The 17,824-nt window shown below is 34.1% G+C and overlaps 1 protein-coding gene and 1 pseudogene across 11 annotated transcripts in view; both read left to right on the top strand.

The window, feature by feature from the left end:
- SYNE1 (spectrin repeat containing nuclear envelope protein 1) overlaps positions 1-17,824 on the top strand; it is a 598,518-nt gene that overhangs the window by 493,138 nt on the left and 87,556 nt on the right. For all 11 annotated transcript variants that reach the window (XM_074187858.1, XM_074187854.1, XM_074187849.1 and 8 more), the window contains 6 exons: positions 3,736-3,888; positions 4,678-4,848; positions 8,658-8,791; positions 9,291-9,495; positions 11,531-11,713; positions 12,971-13,117. In XM_074187858.1, coding sequence (XP_074043959.1) covers positions 3,736-3,888; positions 4,678-4,848; positions 8,658-8,791; positions 9,291-9,495; positions 11,531-11,713; positions 12,971-13,117 — 993 coding nt within the window. The remainder of the gene's footprint in view (positions 1-3,735; positions 3,889-4,677; positions 4,849-8,657; positions 8,792-9,290; positions 9,496-11,530; positions 11,714-12,970; positions 13,118-17,824) is intronic.
- LOC141488103 (adrenodoxin-like) lies at positions 4,855-8,648 on the top strand (annotated as a pseudogene).

The following is a 17,824-nucleotide window of genomic DNA, read 5'->3' as shown; positions in this document are numbered from 1 at the left end:
TACAGACCTAAAATGATGACACTTCTTTGTTATTTTATTACTATAATCATCATTACCAAAAATTTCAAAATATATAATACTGTATCTTCTATCAGTTTTCTTCCTCTCGTTTTCTTTCTTTTCTTTTAGTCTTTCATTTTTTAATTATTTTTTGTTTTTCCCCTTTTCTCCTCTCTATTATTTCTGTCCTATAAACTATAACAGAAGTCTTACCAAATAATAATATTGTATTATTTCCAAATTCCAATCAAAATTGAATGCTTGTATCAACAATAGAGAGTTTTACATGGGTTTTTTTTAAGTAGATATATTTGTTTGAAACAATTGATAGAAAGAAAGTAGTCTGTAGGTATCAGTCATTACATCATGGTATAACTGAAAACTTTTATTTGAAAATCCCTAAATTGTGGTAAGATTTGTTTTTTTTCTTCTAAGGCATATATTTTCATAGGTATTATAATTTGGTAAAATACACTGAAATTAGTTGTTTAGATTTCAAACTCTGATTTTAATAACTTCATTTCTTCAATCTTTCCACTCCATACAATGTGAATAGACTTCAGTAATTTAAACAGAAGTTGGAGGAACTATTCACATATTAAGATTAGCTCTTTCCTCTCATTTTTTTCAAAATAAAAGTTGATTATTTAATTAACTGGTTGAAAATAAGAGCATTACAATTTTGTTTCAGTTATAAAATACTTGAGGTCATATTAATGATTGTATTAATTAATGACTGAATGGTCTATATTAATCAAATATGTGTGACTATGTGAATTTCAATTACTTAAACTGTGCCTAGGGTATTTAAGCAGTATGTTTCTAAGCTCTGACTTGTGAGCAAAAAATAGCATTGAATGCATATTACTAAATTTTTGATAACTGAATTCCATGCCAATGTTAGCAGTGAATAATTTAATTTCGTGCCAATATTGGCATTGAATAATTATTTCTTGTTATCTCTTAATTAATAGAAGTGTAGGACACAAATATTTATTTATTTTAAAAACATTTTATTTTTTTGTTTTTCCAACTGCAATGGTAATAGTTTTTACCAGTCATCTTTGTTGCAAGATTCTGAGTTTTACATTTTTCTCCCTCCCTCCCTCTGACAGAAAGCAATCAGCTACAAGCTCTATACTTTATAATCATGCTAAACATAGATCCATATTGATTATGTGGTGAGAGAAGAATCAGATCCAAATCAAAGAAAGAAAACAGAAAAAATAACAATACATAAGACAACTTTTAAAAACTGAAGATAGTAAATTTTGGACTGTATTTAAACTCCAGAGTTCCTTCTCTGGCATTTTCCATCACAAGTCTTTTAAAAGTGATTATTGCACTACTGAAATGAGCAAAGCCATCATGGTTGATCATCACCCCATGTTGCTATTAGTGTTTATAATGGTCAACCATTCCTCAATTGATTGGCATCCTCTCAATTTTTAATTCTTTGCCACTTCAAAAAGAACTGCTATGTATATTTTTGTACATGTGGGATTTTTTTATTCTTTTTCATGATCTCCTCAGGATACAGACTCAGTAGTGATGTTGATGGATTAAAGGATATACAGAGTTTGATTGTCCTTTCAGCATAATTCCCAATTGCTCTCCAGAAAAATTGATCCGTTCACAACTCTACCATCAATGAATTAGTGTCCCAGTTTTCCTACATCCCCTCCAGCATTGATCGTTTTCCTTTCTAATCATATTGACCAAACTGAAAAGTATGAAGTTATGTCTCAGAGATGTTTTAATTTTCATTTCTCTAATCAATAATTACTTAGAGTAAGTTTTCATATGATTTTAGATAAGTTTGATTTCTTTATCTGAGAAGAAGGTAATATTAAGTTTATCTTGAGATGGGAAAAACTATAGTGATAATTAGATAATATAATGATTTTTTGGATCATTCTGTATTTCACATACTTTTTATACATTATCTATCTGTACTTTCATTTGATTTATAATAATAGACAAAATTCATATAACCCTTTAAGGTTTGTGCAATACATTTTATATGTCACCTCATTTTATCCTTATAATAGCCCATCAGCATAGTAGGGGGCTACTGTTATTATGACTGTTTTACAGATGAGAAAACTGAGGTCAAGAAAGTTTAATTTATCAAGTGTCTCATAGATAATAAGTTTCTGAGGCAGCATTTGAACCCAGGTATCAAGGTATCAAAATTAGTAGGTTAATAAAATTATAAAATTTTCCTTTTAAAGAACATTCCTTCATAGTACCATTTCTTTTGCCCCATTTCCATTATGTCTGTCTCTCTAACTTTTAGGCAGCATAGTGGATAGAGGAATGGATTTGAAGGAGGTGGCTTAATGGATAGAACACTTGGTCTAGAGTCAGGAATACTTGAGTTCAACCCCAGGCATATCCCATAGATTCCTAATTTGCTGTAACAAAGTACTCTTTTAGGACTATTAAAGTCCACTGAGCTATTATTAGCAAATTATACATTTGTCATGTTATTCCTATTTCATTGAGAATTTTGAATAGAATAAAAATTATAGACAAAGAAAATTCCTTATGAATCACTACTATATCATTTTAAAATTAGCAAAAATTTAATTAGCAAGAATTTTAAAGATAAAGTTAGCAAAATTGTAATGTTTAATAAGATACAGGGATCTAATAGATTTTTAAAAAGTAAATTGTTCATATCCCATCTCATCGCCAGGTCTGGCCCCTACTTCCTCCTGTAACAACATCTAATCTATCATTATCTTTTATCTTTTAACAGATTCTATTTATAACTAATTGATTTTGTTCTATAAGTGCCAAAATTATGGTTCTTTATCTCTGAACTTAGTTCAGAAATTCAGCTGGCCTGTAATAAATTAAGTTTAGAAATTCAGTTCTCCTGTTAATCACTGTTCTATTCTTGCATCAAGGAAATATATTATCCTTGAGGGATGTTGGTGGATACAAGGGAGTCTGAACTAATATCTTTACACTGCCAAGCTATCCTTCAAGGATGTCTGGTCTATTATCCTTCAAGCATGTCTGGTTTGTTGTCCAAAGAAGTCTGATCCACTATCTCTAACCTTGCAGGCTGACTCAAACAAACATTTCTTAGTCACAAAAAGGAAAGATGGGATTGATTTCACCATTCATAATATTGAACTGTTGTAATTAATCATAACTTGTTCCTCACCAATGCAGTTATTATTCTGTACCCCCCAAAACTTTTCAAGATAGTTTTCTTCTTCAGATTCAGGGTTTCAGATTTGCTAAAGAAAATGAAATTCTATTTGTAGGTAAATTAATACTTTACTAATAAATTCATCATGTTGGGAAACTATGTGACTCAATTTACTATATTTTGACTAGAAATTTTTGCATAATTAAATCAGTCAAGTTCTGTATAATCTTTAAGCTACTATTTATATTCATTCATTCCTTAATTCAATAGTTATTAAGTTTTAGCTATTTACTAGCTAGCTATACTAGACACAAAGATATAAAGACAGAACTATAACAGTCTCTGCCCTAAAGGAACTTCTGTCAGGTCTGTAAAATGAACCCATATAGCTAGATACAAAATCTATACCAGTTAAGTGGAGAATATTTGAAGAAGGAGGAAGTAGAAGCCTTTGAATTAGTGAAAGCCTTTTAAAGGACTCAGTATCCATTTTTCTCTCCATTAGTTCATAAGATTTTATATCCAATTTAAAATTTTACTAATTCATTCTCTTTTTAAATATATTTTAGGAACTGGAAGATTTGATTAAAGCAAAAGAAAAAGAAATAGAAAAAATAGAACAGAGTGGACTTTCTTTGATTAAGAACAAGAAGGATGTGTCTGGTGTCATCATGAATCACCTGCAAGAGCTCAACCATTACTGGGCAAATTTAGATCATATGGTAATAATGTATAAAAAAATAAGATAATAAAGGTTACACCAAGATTTTAGAGCATATTCCTTCTTTAGATATCTAATGATCTTAAGATCATGGCCATCTTGACAGATTTGGATTTCTTAGAAGATCTGTACTACTATCCTTCTGCCATGGTCTGGGGGAAAATTACAATGAGTAGATTGCATCCTATTTTTAATTTAATCCTTTTGATTAGATTTGAAAAAAATTCTCTGGTTTCTTGAAGAGATTCAAGAAATTAGTTTATTGAATAAAACATGTTTTAGGTTGAGCTACTTCTGCAAAAGTCTGATTCTTATCAATGCTAATTTCATAGGGTGACATTTAAAAAAAACTAACCCTAAATTTTGGTGAGGTTTCTATGCACTGATTATAGATATGGCATCATAATTCAGAAATTGTTTTCTCTATCAAGTTTGTACTGGCATAAGCCACATTTATTCATATAATTCCTCTTCTTCTCTTAGCAATCACCAACTCCAAATGCTGCCCAGTATAATGGGCTATAAATGACTATCTTCATATAGTAAATATATTTGCAGTTCCCTTACCAGTTCAGTGGCTTATGAAAGTTGATCCCTCAAGAGATTGCAAAAGATTATCTTAAATTCTATGTTTTTCTTCTTCCTGATTTTTATTATGTATATTGCCCAATTCTTATTAGATAGTCTTTAATAGCTCTAGACATATAAATCAGTGTATAGGGTTAGGGTTATTTCACATTTTTTTGTGCAATTATAAATGTATTATTCTCTCCACATATACTTTCTAAAGGTTGGACAGCTCAAGATATTACTACAGTCAGTGTTTGATCACTGGAATGTGTACAAAGTGGCTTATGAAGAAATGAACAGTTACCTAATGGAAGCCAGGTACTCTCTTTCCCGTTTCCGGTTGCTGACTGGCTCCCTAGAGGCGGTGAAAGTGCAAGTAGAAAACCTTCAGGTGAGGAGCAAATATTAAATATTTCATTGCTGTGACTTTAAACTTGAAAAGGATAATGGAAAAGTTTGTACAGCTGTTTATTAACCTTATTCTTTATGCTAAAACATTTAAAAAAATTTAAAACCATGTTTATATACTTTGTTTCTGAAGAACTCCTCCCCATAGATTCCATTTCTTCACCGGGTGTTTCATAAATAGATGATACCTTGTTCTAAATATTTTATATTCTAAAGCAAATATTATGGAATATTCACAGGTTTGTGACTCAGCACTATTTCAAAAATTTGTTTTATTTCTGAAACTAGGTGACTTAGAAGGTAGGTTACTGGATTTGAATTCAGCAAAACCCTGAATTTAAATCCTACCTCAGGGGTAGGTAGGTGGTGCAGTGGATAGAGCACCAGCCCTGGAGTCAAGAGGACCTGAGTTCAAATGCTGCCTCCGACACTTAAAATTGCCTAGCTATGTAACCTTGGGCAAGTCACTTAACTCCATTGCCTTAAATATAAATAATCAAATAAATAAATGTATCCTGCCTCAGATGTGTTAAGCTGTGTAACCCTGTACAAGTCTCTTAACCTTTTTGAACATCAATTTCTTCAAATATAAAATGAAGGAATTGGATTTTTGGCCTCTAGAATCTCTGCCAGGATCTACAATCCTTCTGATCCCAGAATCCCCTCCTTTTTTTTAAACCTCTAAGTTCTCTTCCAGTTCTAAATCTATACTGCTACACTCTATTTTCTACTGCTGATATGTTCCTCCCAAGTATTCTCTTTTTCGGCTCATCTTGCCAGTCTCGGCAAGTTAAAGGATTACAAAAAAAATCAAACAAATAGAAATGAATAGAAAAGCTATTAACTAGCTTTTTTAAAACTAGCTTTTAAAGTATTTTTTCTTTGCTTTCCATGGAAAGCTAAGTGCTTGTGCCACGTGTGTGCTTTCTTCCTTACTGCTCTGTCCTTTGTTGTATCCATTATCAATAATAACATCTAAAATGGCATTCTGAGCATAGATGAAGATAACCTACCAAGCCATACCATCTCCACTAAACTGTTGCCTCAGGGTCCCCAACATTGTCCACCATTCTAATTTGGGTACTCTCTTCCATCTGCTACTAGCTGTAATTGGAAGAATAGGTACTCTGTGTATTAGGGGTTGAAAAGGGCCACTCAAAGCCTAAGGTGCACAGAGTGTACCCTTCCACACTTCTAACTGATTCTGGCTACCTGGCACAAATTCAAATACTGCTAATCCAATGTCTAGTTTCTCAGAAAGAAATTTACTTTCTCTGACAAATGTTTAGTTTCTCACATCATACAGTGGAATATACTAGGTGAGTTCTTATTAGTATAAGCTGATTGTGAGGTTGGTGTGAATTATAATAACTTTAGGAGAGCTAAAATAATTTGTTAATGCAAAGCATTAAAATATTCTCTTGAACTTTTTGTGTATCAATGGCAGTTTTATTGGCCTTTCGTCATTCATTACATGATTCAGTGCCTTCTCTGTGAATTAAAATAATAATAGTGAGATGGTGACTTAGCACAGCATCCCCTCACTCAAATCCAATTTACTTGCTTGTAATGTTATCACCTCCCTTATGTCATGGTCTTCTTTGAGAATGGAGAACAAGCATCAGTTTTAAAATAATACTGGACTTTACCAATTCACTTATGGACATATTTCCTAGTATTGTATATTGCCTAGGGTTGGCTTCTTTGGATTCTATCATCTACCTTCCAACTAACCCCCGTTTTCCCATCCTCAAAAAGTCTTATTTTATGGTCCCTGAGTTCTGGGCATTGCCATCACATTTCATCCTGTCCCATAGCCTGTGGCTCTAATATATAAAAATATAGTTGGAGACTTCTTCTTGGTCAAAAAATATCCCAGAAAAAAAAAAAAAGGTACTTTCTCTCATTCTGAAGTATATTCTGGAGTTCCTGGAACTACTATAAAAAGTAGTAGAGGGCGGTGGCGGCGGCGGCGGCGGCGGCATGGCGACTCTGGGCTCCGTCCGGCTCCTGCTGGCCGCCTCGGCGGCCCTCGGGGCCGCGTCCCGGCGCTGCCTCCTGGCCGGATCCCGAGCGGCAGCCGGGGGGCCGGGCCGGCGCGGGGAGCAGAAGCCGGGCAGCGCCGCCCGCCCGGGGGGCCCGGTACCTCAGCTTGTCGGCTCAGTGCAGCTCAGAAGATACAGTAACCATTCATTTTATAAACTGTGATGGTGACAAGTTAACAACCCAAGGAAAAGTTGGTGACGCTCTACTAGATGTTGTTAATAATAATCTAGACATTGATGGATTTGGTGCCTGTGAAGGAACATTGGCTTGTTCCACCTGTCATCTTGTATTTGAAGAACATGTATTTGAAAAGTTAGACCCAATTACTGACATGCTTGATCTGGCCTTTGGACTAACAGACACATCACGCTTGGGCTGCCAAATCTGTTTAACAAAGTCTATGAACAATATGACAGTTCCAGTACCTGCATCAGTTGCTGATGCTAGGTAATCCATAGATCTGGGCAAGAACTCATAAACTGCAGGATTGAGAACATTTTCATGGAATTTTACCTAGATTTTTATAACTATAGTTTATGTAATTGAATGAGAACTTGCCAAATAGAATTTATTGCTATTCCTAGCTTCGATATTTTAATTTTCCTTAAAAACTACTGTATTTTGTAATTCTTAAAAATTATGCAGCCTTTTTATTTTGTTTGAATTTCAGATTGTACAACAATTGTTATAAAAATTCACATGATATTACCTTAAAAAAAAAGTAGTAGTCTTGCTCCTCTGAAGTTCTATTTTGGAATCTTACCCAGAGTAGCAGCTTGTATTCGGAATATTCCTACTGAAATATAACCCCATAGGATTATATCATTTTAAAATCAGGAAGGGACTTCAGAAATCATCCACATCCATTCTCTTTCTTTTTCAATTGAAAAAGATCCAGAGTCACAGAGTTAATTAGTGACAGATATAGGAACAGTTATATAGTTTTCTTGATGTCAGACCTAGCCTCTTGCAGTCATACTAAAGATATGATTCTCCATCTTCATTTCTATGCCCTGGCTTCCTTCAGTTTTTACTAAACTCCTTTGTTCTTTGCTAATTCTATTGCTTTCTCTCTCTTGATCATTTCCAGTTTAACCTGTATATATATTGTTTCTTCATAGTTTTTTGCATGTTTTTCTTCCATTAGACTCTAAACTTCTTGTAAGCCAGAAATATCTTCTGCCTTTCTTGGTTTTTCCAAACTCAATGTATTAGCTGATACATGGTAGCTATTAAATAAATGTTAGTTGACTACTTGACTAATTCTAGGTTGACAACTTGAAAGAAGACATGAGAACTGAAAGTGAAGATATCTATAAAAATTTTTCTTTACATTGTTAAATTAGATTAGCTAGCTGGCTATGGGTTGTTTTTTTTTAGACTTATCTACTAACCTCTTCTTATCATTAGTGTACATATCTTGGAGTGGTAAGAAAAGTTATTAAACAAAATCATTAAAAATTTATTTGGAAGTTACTCATTTTTAAGTACTTTCAAAAATACTTGGCAACCACCTTTTTAACTTTTTAAAGTTTATTTTATTTTTAATTTAGGAAGCAAAGCATTTCCTTAATAGTAAAATAAAAAATGATGATTTGCGCATGAAACTGCAAGACTGTTGTATATACCTTTCTTTTCCTGTTGAATATATAATAAAGTATAAATTTTAGTACTAATAATTAAGATACTATCATGCCACTTGTCTGGTTTGTTTTTTGTTTGTTTTTTGCTTTTTTGTGTGAATAGAGTCTACAAGATGAACTAGAAAAGCAAGAAAGTGGCTTGCAGAAATTTGGCTCTGTAACCAACCAACTGTTAAAAGAGTGTCATCCACCAGTGACAGAAACACTTACCAGTACATTGAAAGAAGTAAATATGAGGTATGGCATAGGTTGATTTTAGAGCTGCCTTTTTAAAAGATCTCATTCTCAATGTCATTAGTGATACAATTGAAAGACTAGAATTTTGGACTTGAATTTAGTAAGGTTTTTGTCCCCATATAATCATTCTTTCTACTTGATTTAAAGTTGAAAAATAAAGTGTTGTATAAAAGGAAAATGCATTGATTGATTTGGAACTACTACCTACATAAATGGAACTGTCAATAACGTAAAATATTTTCATTCCTAATTCTGTATCTTCAAAATAAAATTATAGGCCTCTGTTGAAACATTTTTATTACTTTAAAAAAACAAGAATGTTGTATATTATTTCCATTTCTGTATTGTAAAATCTCATTTTCATCATAATTAATGTGCCATTCAACAGGCATAAAGTGCCTATGATGTTGCTAGGGTTACAAAAACAAGGAAAAAACAGATCCTGCTATCAAGGAGACTTCATATTACCCTATCTATGTGTGTTTTCTATCACTTCCAGGTGGAATAATTTGCTGGAAGAGATTGCTGAGCAGTTACACTCCAGTAAGGCCTTATTTCAACTGTGGCAAAGATATAAAGATTATTCTAAGCAGTGTGCTTCAACAATTCAGCAGCAGGAAGATCAAACCAATGAGCTATTGAAGGCAGCAAATAATAAGGACATTGTTGATGATGAAATTGCAACCTGGATTCAAGATTGCAATGTAGGTTTCACAAATATTGTGTTTCTTCACTTTTCCTTTCATCAGAATTCAAGTTTGCTTAGTTTCCAAAGATTTACCTAATGTTACTCATGAGATATGAATATGCCTCAGAATGCAAATTTTTTCCACAAGGTAAAGGTACCAAAGAAGTAGTCACCTCTCTGAGATATGATAGTGTTTGAAAGAGATGACTTTGTCTTAGGAGAGGAATTATGTGATAGTGCCTATACCTTCACTTGGTTAACTGCTTTAAAACTGTTTTTTTATTCTACTTTTTTATTGATATTTACTTTCCAAATATATGTTATGAAAGGTTTTTTTTAACATTCATCCATATCCCTGTGCATATTTCTATGTTACAAAATTTCCTTCCACCCTCCCTTCCCAAGTCCTCCTCCCCTCAGTGGTGAATAGTCGGTTAATATTGTTCTTACACATTTGTGTTAGGCATATATACAGGTTAGCCATTTTGGGTATGAGGAATTAGGATTAAGGGAAGAAATACATAAGAGACAATTTTCTTTAAAAGTGAATATAGTGTTCCTCAGATTCTGAAAAAAAATGTTTTTTTGTTTTGTTTTATTTTGCTTCCTCTGGATGGGGATAGCATTATTCATGGCCAGTCTAAAAGGCTTGTCCTAGCTCTGAACTGCTGAGAGGAGCAACATCCAACAGGGTTGATCAGCTCACAGCGTTATTATCAATGGATCCCTGTACTGTAAAATATTTTTAAATGCTTAAAATAATGTTATTGATAATGTGTACATTGTCCTCTTGGTTCTTCTCTCTTTGCTCATCTTCAGATCCTATAATTCTTTCCATGCCTCTCTAGAGGCATTTTGTTTTCTTATAGAACATTTATGGTTTCTTATAGAACAATAATATTCCATAGTATTCATGTACCCTAACTTGTTTAGCCATTTCCCAATTGATGGGCATCCCCTCAATTTCCAATTCCTTGCCACTACAAAAAAAACCTGCTATAAATATTTTGCAACATGTGGGACTTTTCCCATTTATTATGATTTCATCTGGGTAAAGACCTAGAATTGGAATTGCTGAGTCAAAGGGTATAAACAGTTTTATTGCTCTGTGCATAACTCCATATTGCTCTCCTAACTGCTTTAAAATATAAACTGATTTTCATTAAAAAGTCAAAAAGATTCTTTCAATTTTCCTTCCTTTATGATTTGTCCTTGCTAGGCAATGACTATAATTCTTTTTAAAGTTCAAGAGAGATATTTAATGTTTAAAACCGAGCATTATTTCAATTGGTTTCTGTAGTGCTGATATGATACTTAAACCAAGTCATTTCATTTAATCCCATCTGTAACCTCTAGTGATAAGGCAAATAATCCTGGTTTTCCCTTTCCCATTGAATATATAGATATAGATACATTAGAATCAGTAGCAGAAATCTTAATCCACAGGTAGATGGGAGCTCAGAACATAACTGAATTCGAGTTTTTTAATCTTTTTTTTAATGTTGTCTATTATGCTATTGTCTAGCTGGTAAAGTCAATGGATCCCTGCATAGCAAAATATTTTTAAATGAATAAAATAAAATATACAGCATTACAAAGGAAACCAATTATAATGAATTATTCTCTTTTAAATATATATGTGTGATGTGTGTGTATGTGCATGAGTATGTATGTGTTCCTGTATGTATATATGTGTATATGTATGTAAGAAATATATAGATATAGTCCCAGTTAAGAACCCTTATCTTAGAGAATAAAGAGAAGACATGTTCCCTTATTGGGTAATAATAAATATATACTCTGTGTGTGTGTGTGTGTGTGTGTGTGTGTGTGTGTGTGTGTGTGTTATGGGGGAGAGTGTAACTGAAGAGGAGACAGCACTCTTGGATATTAGTGAGATTTAGATTGCTTGAATAAGTATATGTGGATACAAAACCTATCCTGCAACAGAGAAGTGAACTCACTGTTTATATAATTATAATAAGAAGTTGAAGAGATTCACATGAAGAGTTATTTTATGGTAGACATTTTCATTTTTCTCACTCCTTTAGGAGCAACTCAAAGGCCAGAAGACTGTTCAGGATTCATTGTTTGTACTCCAAGAGCTGGGAGAGCAACTCAAGCAGCAAGTGGATACTTCTGCAGCTGCGGCCATTCAGTCTGACCAGTTGTCTTTGAGTCAACACTTGTCTGCCCTGGAACAGGCTCTCAGCAGACAGCAGAAACTGCTACAGGTGGGAAAAAAAGATTGCAGTAGAATTGAGAAACTGGGCTCAAATGTGAAAATATTTATAAATGTTAGATTAATTTTTCAGCCAGATAGTACTAGATCCTCACCAACCTTCCCCAAATAAATAATAATTGATGAGCAAATTCTTAAAATACCAGGTTTTTTTAATTATATAAAGAAATCTATGTTAATTATACCTATATTCCTTCCTCTTACATGAATTAGTCAAGAGTACAAGTATTTATTAAGCACTTATATACTATATGGCACAGGAGATACAAGACAGAAATGAAATAGCCCTTGTCTTCAAGAAGCATAGATTCTAACAGGTGACATATAATACACACATATAGATCTATACAAAGCACATATGTGACCAATACAAGATAACCTTAGAGAAAAAGGCACTAGAGTTTGGTTGATTGAGGGGAGAGTGGGGGGGATAGAGGAAGGTCCATCATATAAGGAATGAAACATGAATTTAGCCTTGAAAAAAGTCAGCCATTCAAATTGGGGATGGTTCATTCCATGTATAGGAAAGAGCCATTGCAAAGGGATAAAATGGAAGAGGAAATATTGTGAATAAGGTGAATCAAGTAATCTAGTATGACTGGATCATGCATGTAAATAATGTGTAAAAAAGGTTGAAAGTAACATCAAGTAATTATGAAAAGTTTTAAGTGCTAAATAATAATGCTTGTATTTGAATCTATTAATAATAATATGGAATCACTGAATTTTATTGAGTAGGGATGAGAGATGACAGGGTCTGACTTATACTTTAGAAAAATCACTTTGATTTTAGGGGGTGGGGACAGGGATTGATGAGAGGGGAAAGTTTGACTGAGGGAGACCAATTACAAAGTTATGGAAAGAGTCCAAGTGTGAATGGAGAAAAGATAAGTGAGAGATATAGACAAAAATGATAAAAATTAGCAATTGACTGAATATGTGAGAAGATTGAGGATGAAATGTTGAGAATCATAGGGAAACTATGGATCTAGGTGACTGGAAAGATGGTAATATCCTAAACAAAATGTGAACATTTGGAAATTGTATAAAACTAATGCCAGATAAAAGTAATTCTATAACTTGGATGAAGCAAGAGAAAGGCATAGTTAACCTGCAAAATCACTGTAGCAGAACTTTTAGGAAAAGCTTTTATAAAATAAGAAAATGAAAAGAAAAATAGAGCAATTTTCTAGGCAATTAATCCACAGCTAAATATACTTTTTCTAAAATTCTAAATTTTTTTCAAAAGGCTGGAGTTCTTGATTATGAAACATTTTCCAAGAGTTTAGAAAGGCTGGAGGGCTGGATTTTAGAAGCTGAAGAAGTACTAAAAGGACAGGACCCCAACAGTTCATCTGACCTCTCAACAATTCGGGATAGGATGGAAGAACTGAAAGTAAGTATAAGAAAATTCATCTCTTTTCTTCCATATCATAAGAGATCAAATTATATTATCAAGGAAAAATGAATGAGAAAGCATGTATTCAGTATTTACTATATGCTAAGCATTAGGATATAAATAGAAAAGTAAGATAATCCCTTAGAAATGGGTTCTCATTGGGAGAAAAATTGTAAAAGTCAAATAAAATCTTTAAAAAAAAAAGAAATGGGTTCTCTAATTACAAATGAGAACACATCTAAAAAATAAAGGTTTAGAAGTCCTCAGAGTGGCTCAGTAAGGTGAATGCAAAGGCCCAGAGGTCTTTATAGTACACGAAAAGTCCAATATCAGTGAATGAGTATCTGGAGAATAAAGAAATAGGGCAAATAATAAGACCCTAAAGAACATTAGAACATAATTCTTCAGATATAATTGCAGGACAAATAGTGGGTCTTACATAAACACAATTTTTTTTAACATTTTATTTGTTTTCCAATTATATGCAATAGTACTATGTACCTATCATTTTTTGTAAGGTTTTTGAATTTTACAATATTTCCCCCAACCTCCCTTCCCTCCCTGCCCACAGAAGACTGTCTGATAGTTTTTATGTTGTTTCCATGCTATACATTGATGTAAATTGAATCTTATAAGAGTAAACACAAACCCCCTCCCCTACCCCAAGAAGATGAGAAACCTCAAGAAGAGAGAGAGAGAGAGAGAGAAAATGTACTTCAATCTGTGTTCAGATTCCAATAGCTCTGTCTCTGGGGTGAGCTGCTTTCCTTCCTTAAGTCCACCAGAGAAGTTGCTTCAATATTTTTCCCACAGTTGCTATTACTAGCTGTACCTCCACTCTATTTCTCACCACTCTCATTTATTTTATTCTCTCTCTCCTTTCAGCCTGGCATTGTCCAAAAGTGTGTTGAATCTAAGTACCCCCTCCCTCGATCTTCCCTCTCTTCTATCACCTATTCCCCCTTTCCCTCCCCCTATTCCCCTTCATCCTATCTCTTTCTTCTCATTTTTCTCTAGGGTAAGAGATTTCCTCACCCTTTTAACTGTGTATATTATTTCCTCTCTGAGCCATTTCTGATGAGAATGAAGGCTCACTCATTCCCCCCTTGCCTTCCCCCTTTCCACTCCATTGAAAAAGCTTTTTCTTGACTCTTATGTAAAATTTCTCAGCTTCTTCTTCATCTCCTTTTCCTTCCTCCCAATACTTTCCTTTATCACCCATTGATTCCATCTTTTTACTATATTATACCATTACATTCCACTCCTTCCTTTGTCCTGTCTATATATGCTCATTCTAACAGCTTTTATAAATGGGAAAGTTCTTATGAGTTATCAGTGTCTTCTTCCCATGCAGGAATACAAACAGTTCAAAATCATTAAATTCCTCATATTCAGTCCTTGTCTTCTACTACCTCTGTGGTTCACCAGAGTCCTATACTTGGAGATCAAACTTTCTGTTCAGCTCTGGTTGTTTCAATAGGAAGCTTTAAAAGTCCCCTGTTTCATTGAAAGCCCATCTTTTCCACTGAAAGAAGATGTTCAGTTTTGCTGGGTAGTTGATTCTCGGTTGTAAACCAAGATCTTTTGCCTTCTGGAATATCATATTCCAATCCCTAGGAGCCCTTGATGTAGATGCTGCATAATCCTGACTATGGAGCCTTGGTAGTTGAATTGTTTGTTTCTTGCAGCTTTTAGAATTTTCTCTTTGATTTGGGAGTTTTGGAATTTGGCTATAATATTCCTGGAAGTTTTTCTTTTGGGATCTCTTTCAGGGGGTGACCAGTGAATTCTCTTGATTTCTATTTTACCATCTGCTTCTAGGATCTCAGGGCAATTTTGCCGTATTACTTGAAAAATGAAGTCTAGGCTCTTCTGCTGATCATGGCTTTCAGATAGTCCAATAATTTTTAAATGATTTCTTCTGGATATGTTTTTGAGGTCGGTTATTTTTCCAATGAGATATTTCACATTTTCTTCTAATTTTTGGCTTTTTTTTTTTAAGAGTTTTGCTTCTTCCTGATTTCTTGCAAAGTTCCATTCTGCATTTGAAGGAGCTATTTTCTTCAGAGAGCTTTTTTATCTCCTTTTCCAGCTGGCCAATTCTGGTTTTTAAGGCATTCTTCTCATTTGCCTTTTGTTTTGCTTTTTCCATTAGGCCTAAACTGGTTTTTAACATATTTTCTTTGGTATTTTTTTTAATATCTTTCACCAAAGTATTGATTTGCTTTTCATGATTTTTCTGCATTGCTGTCATTTCTCCTCCCAATTTTTCCCTCCATCTCCCTTAATTGCTTTTCAAAGTCTTTTTTGAGCTCATCCATAGTCTGAACCCATTTTCTATTTCTATTAGAGGTTTTGGATACAGAAGCTTCAAATTTTGTCATCATCTGAGTATGTATTTTGATCGTCCATGGGGCTAAAGTAATTCTCTATGGTCGGATTCTTCTCTTTCTGTTGTTTACTCATTTCCTCAGCCCAAGGCAGCACTTCCAAGCCCTTGGGTTTTGTTTGTTTTTTTTTTGGTGGGACACCCCACTGTGACCTTTATTCCTTCAAGGTCTTATGCTCTCTTACCTGTGCTTTGATATGTAGATGGACCCCATACTTCCCTCTATAGGGCTATAAGGAGGCTCCTGCTATCTTAGTATGGAAGCCCAAACTGCAACCTGGATCTGATTGTAGGCAAACAGCAGAGTCCTACCCTGAGGGAGAGCAGAGAAATCTCTGAAGACTTCCCATATGGTCTCTGGGGGTGCAGGCTGCTTTCTCCAGATTCTTGCTGCAGATTCTGCAGCCTGTGCTCCTCATTTCACACTCATTCTGGTGTAGCAGAGTTCTCTCACTGCCCCTTCAAGCTGTTGCTGGTGATCTCTGGGCTGGGCTGTGCTGCGCTGTAGCTGCAGATTTTTTTCCCCAACCCCAGGTCCTGGTGAAACATACCTTTCCCATGGAACTTCTAAGTTATCTTAGACTGGGAAAATGTATCACTCAGTCTTTCTGTAGGTTCTGCCCCCTCTAAATTTTGGCTAGAGTCATCATTTGCTGATTTTTGGAGTTGGGGGGGGGGGGGAAGAATTTCCCAGGAAATGCTGCCTTCATGCCACCATCTTGGCTCCACTCCCCCTATAAACACAATCTTACCAAAAGGATTATTGTTGATAACTCTTGGATCTAATTAGTGATTTGAGATAGATAGTACTGAAGTCAATGCTAGTCAATAAATATTTGTTAAGCACTTACTATATTCAAGCACTATGCTAGAAAAAGAAGACAACTCCTGCCCACAGCAGACTGAACATTTAATGGAATAAGAAAATATACAAACAAAAACTGAAAAGGAGAGAAGGAAAAGACTTGGCATAGGGACATGATGAAAAAGCCAATGAAGTACAAAAAAGAATGGCACCAGAGAAGTAAAAGAGTTCTATAATAATTACAACTAGGATGGAAATAAGGATATATCTGAAATATTCTATAGTATATTGTTGTTCAGTCATTTTTTTTTCAATCTTGTCCAGCTTTTGTGTACTATTTGAGGTTTTCTTGGTGAAGATACTAGAGTGCCTTTCCATTTCCTTCTTCAGTTAATTTTACAGATGATGATTGGTGTTGATTGGTTTTGCTGAACTGTTTCTATTTCCTTTTTTTATCCTATATGACAAAAGATTAACTGGAGGAGGGGGAAGAAATGATATGTTTTCATAAATGAATGTAATATAAATACAAAAAGATAGACATTCTGAATCATTTAAAATTTTTTCTAAATTCACTTAAAGAATAAAATAGAATGTAAGATTCCTAATAAAATTTGAGCTTTTAAAGAGCTATTTTTTTATGAACCTTCTTTCTTTACTTGAAGAATTGGGGACCTGTGAATGGAAAATCTTGCATATACTATCAGACTTCACATGTCAGTGGTTTTTCGGGGTTTTTTTGTTTTGTTTTTAGGTTTTTGCAAGGCAAATGGGGTTATGTGGCTTGCCAAAGGCCACACAGCTAGGTAATTATTAAGTGTCTGAGACCGGATTTGAATCCAGGTACTGCTGACTCCAGGGTCAGTGCTTTATCCACTGCACCACCTAGCTGCCCCAACAGTTGTTTTTCTTAACTAAATTTCTTTGTTTCAAGGGAAACTTCACTATGTAGAAATTATGTAGAGCAGAAGATATGGAAGTAGATCCAAAAATTAATTTAAAAATAAATTGATAAAAAAATTATATCAAACACTTGAATTATTTCCTTCTCTGTATGACTTAGTTAATAGATTTTAAAAAATCCTAATGCTGGAAGGATGGATGCAAACTACCTAAATTTGGATAGGAAGATGCATATAATATACATGTAAAGGGAAAAGAAGATAGAAATACACTGTCAATTAATTCTTTCCTTCCTTCCTTCCTTTCTTGTTTCTTTATTTTGTTACATCAGGTTTTTCTTTACTTTCTTCCTTCCTTTTTATAGAATGTTAGAGATTAACTTGAGACACAAAGAGGTTAAATGACTTTCCATAGTTCCACAATCTCCTATCATAGATAGGACTTGAATTCAGATATCCCTTCCTCCAAAACTGGACTCCTATCTGCTACAACAAGCTGCCTCTCCAATGTGTTTTAACAGAAACAGTTAATTCAACTTTTCTAAAGTTAAAGGAAAGGGAAGTCAGCCATGTTCTTTTTCTTTTAATATTTGAAATTTGTCTTGGGG

Source organism: Macrotis lagotis, chromosome 5 (genome assembly GCF_037893015.1).
Source record: "Macrotis lagotis isolate mMagLag1 chromosome 5, bilby.v1.9.chrom.fasta, whole genome shotgun sequence".
Classification (NCBI taxonomy): domain Eukaryota; kingdom Metazoa; phylum Chordata; class Mammalia; order Peramelemorphia; family Peramelidae; genus Macrotis; species Macrotis lagotis.
The sequence above is the reverse complement of the archived record's forward strand: the minus strand, read 5'-3'. Positions and strand labels throughout refer to the sequence as shown.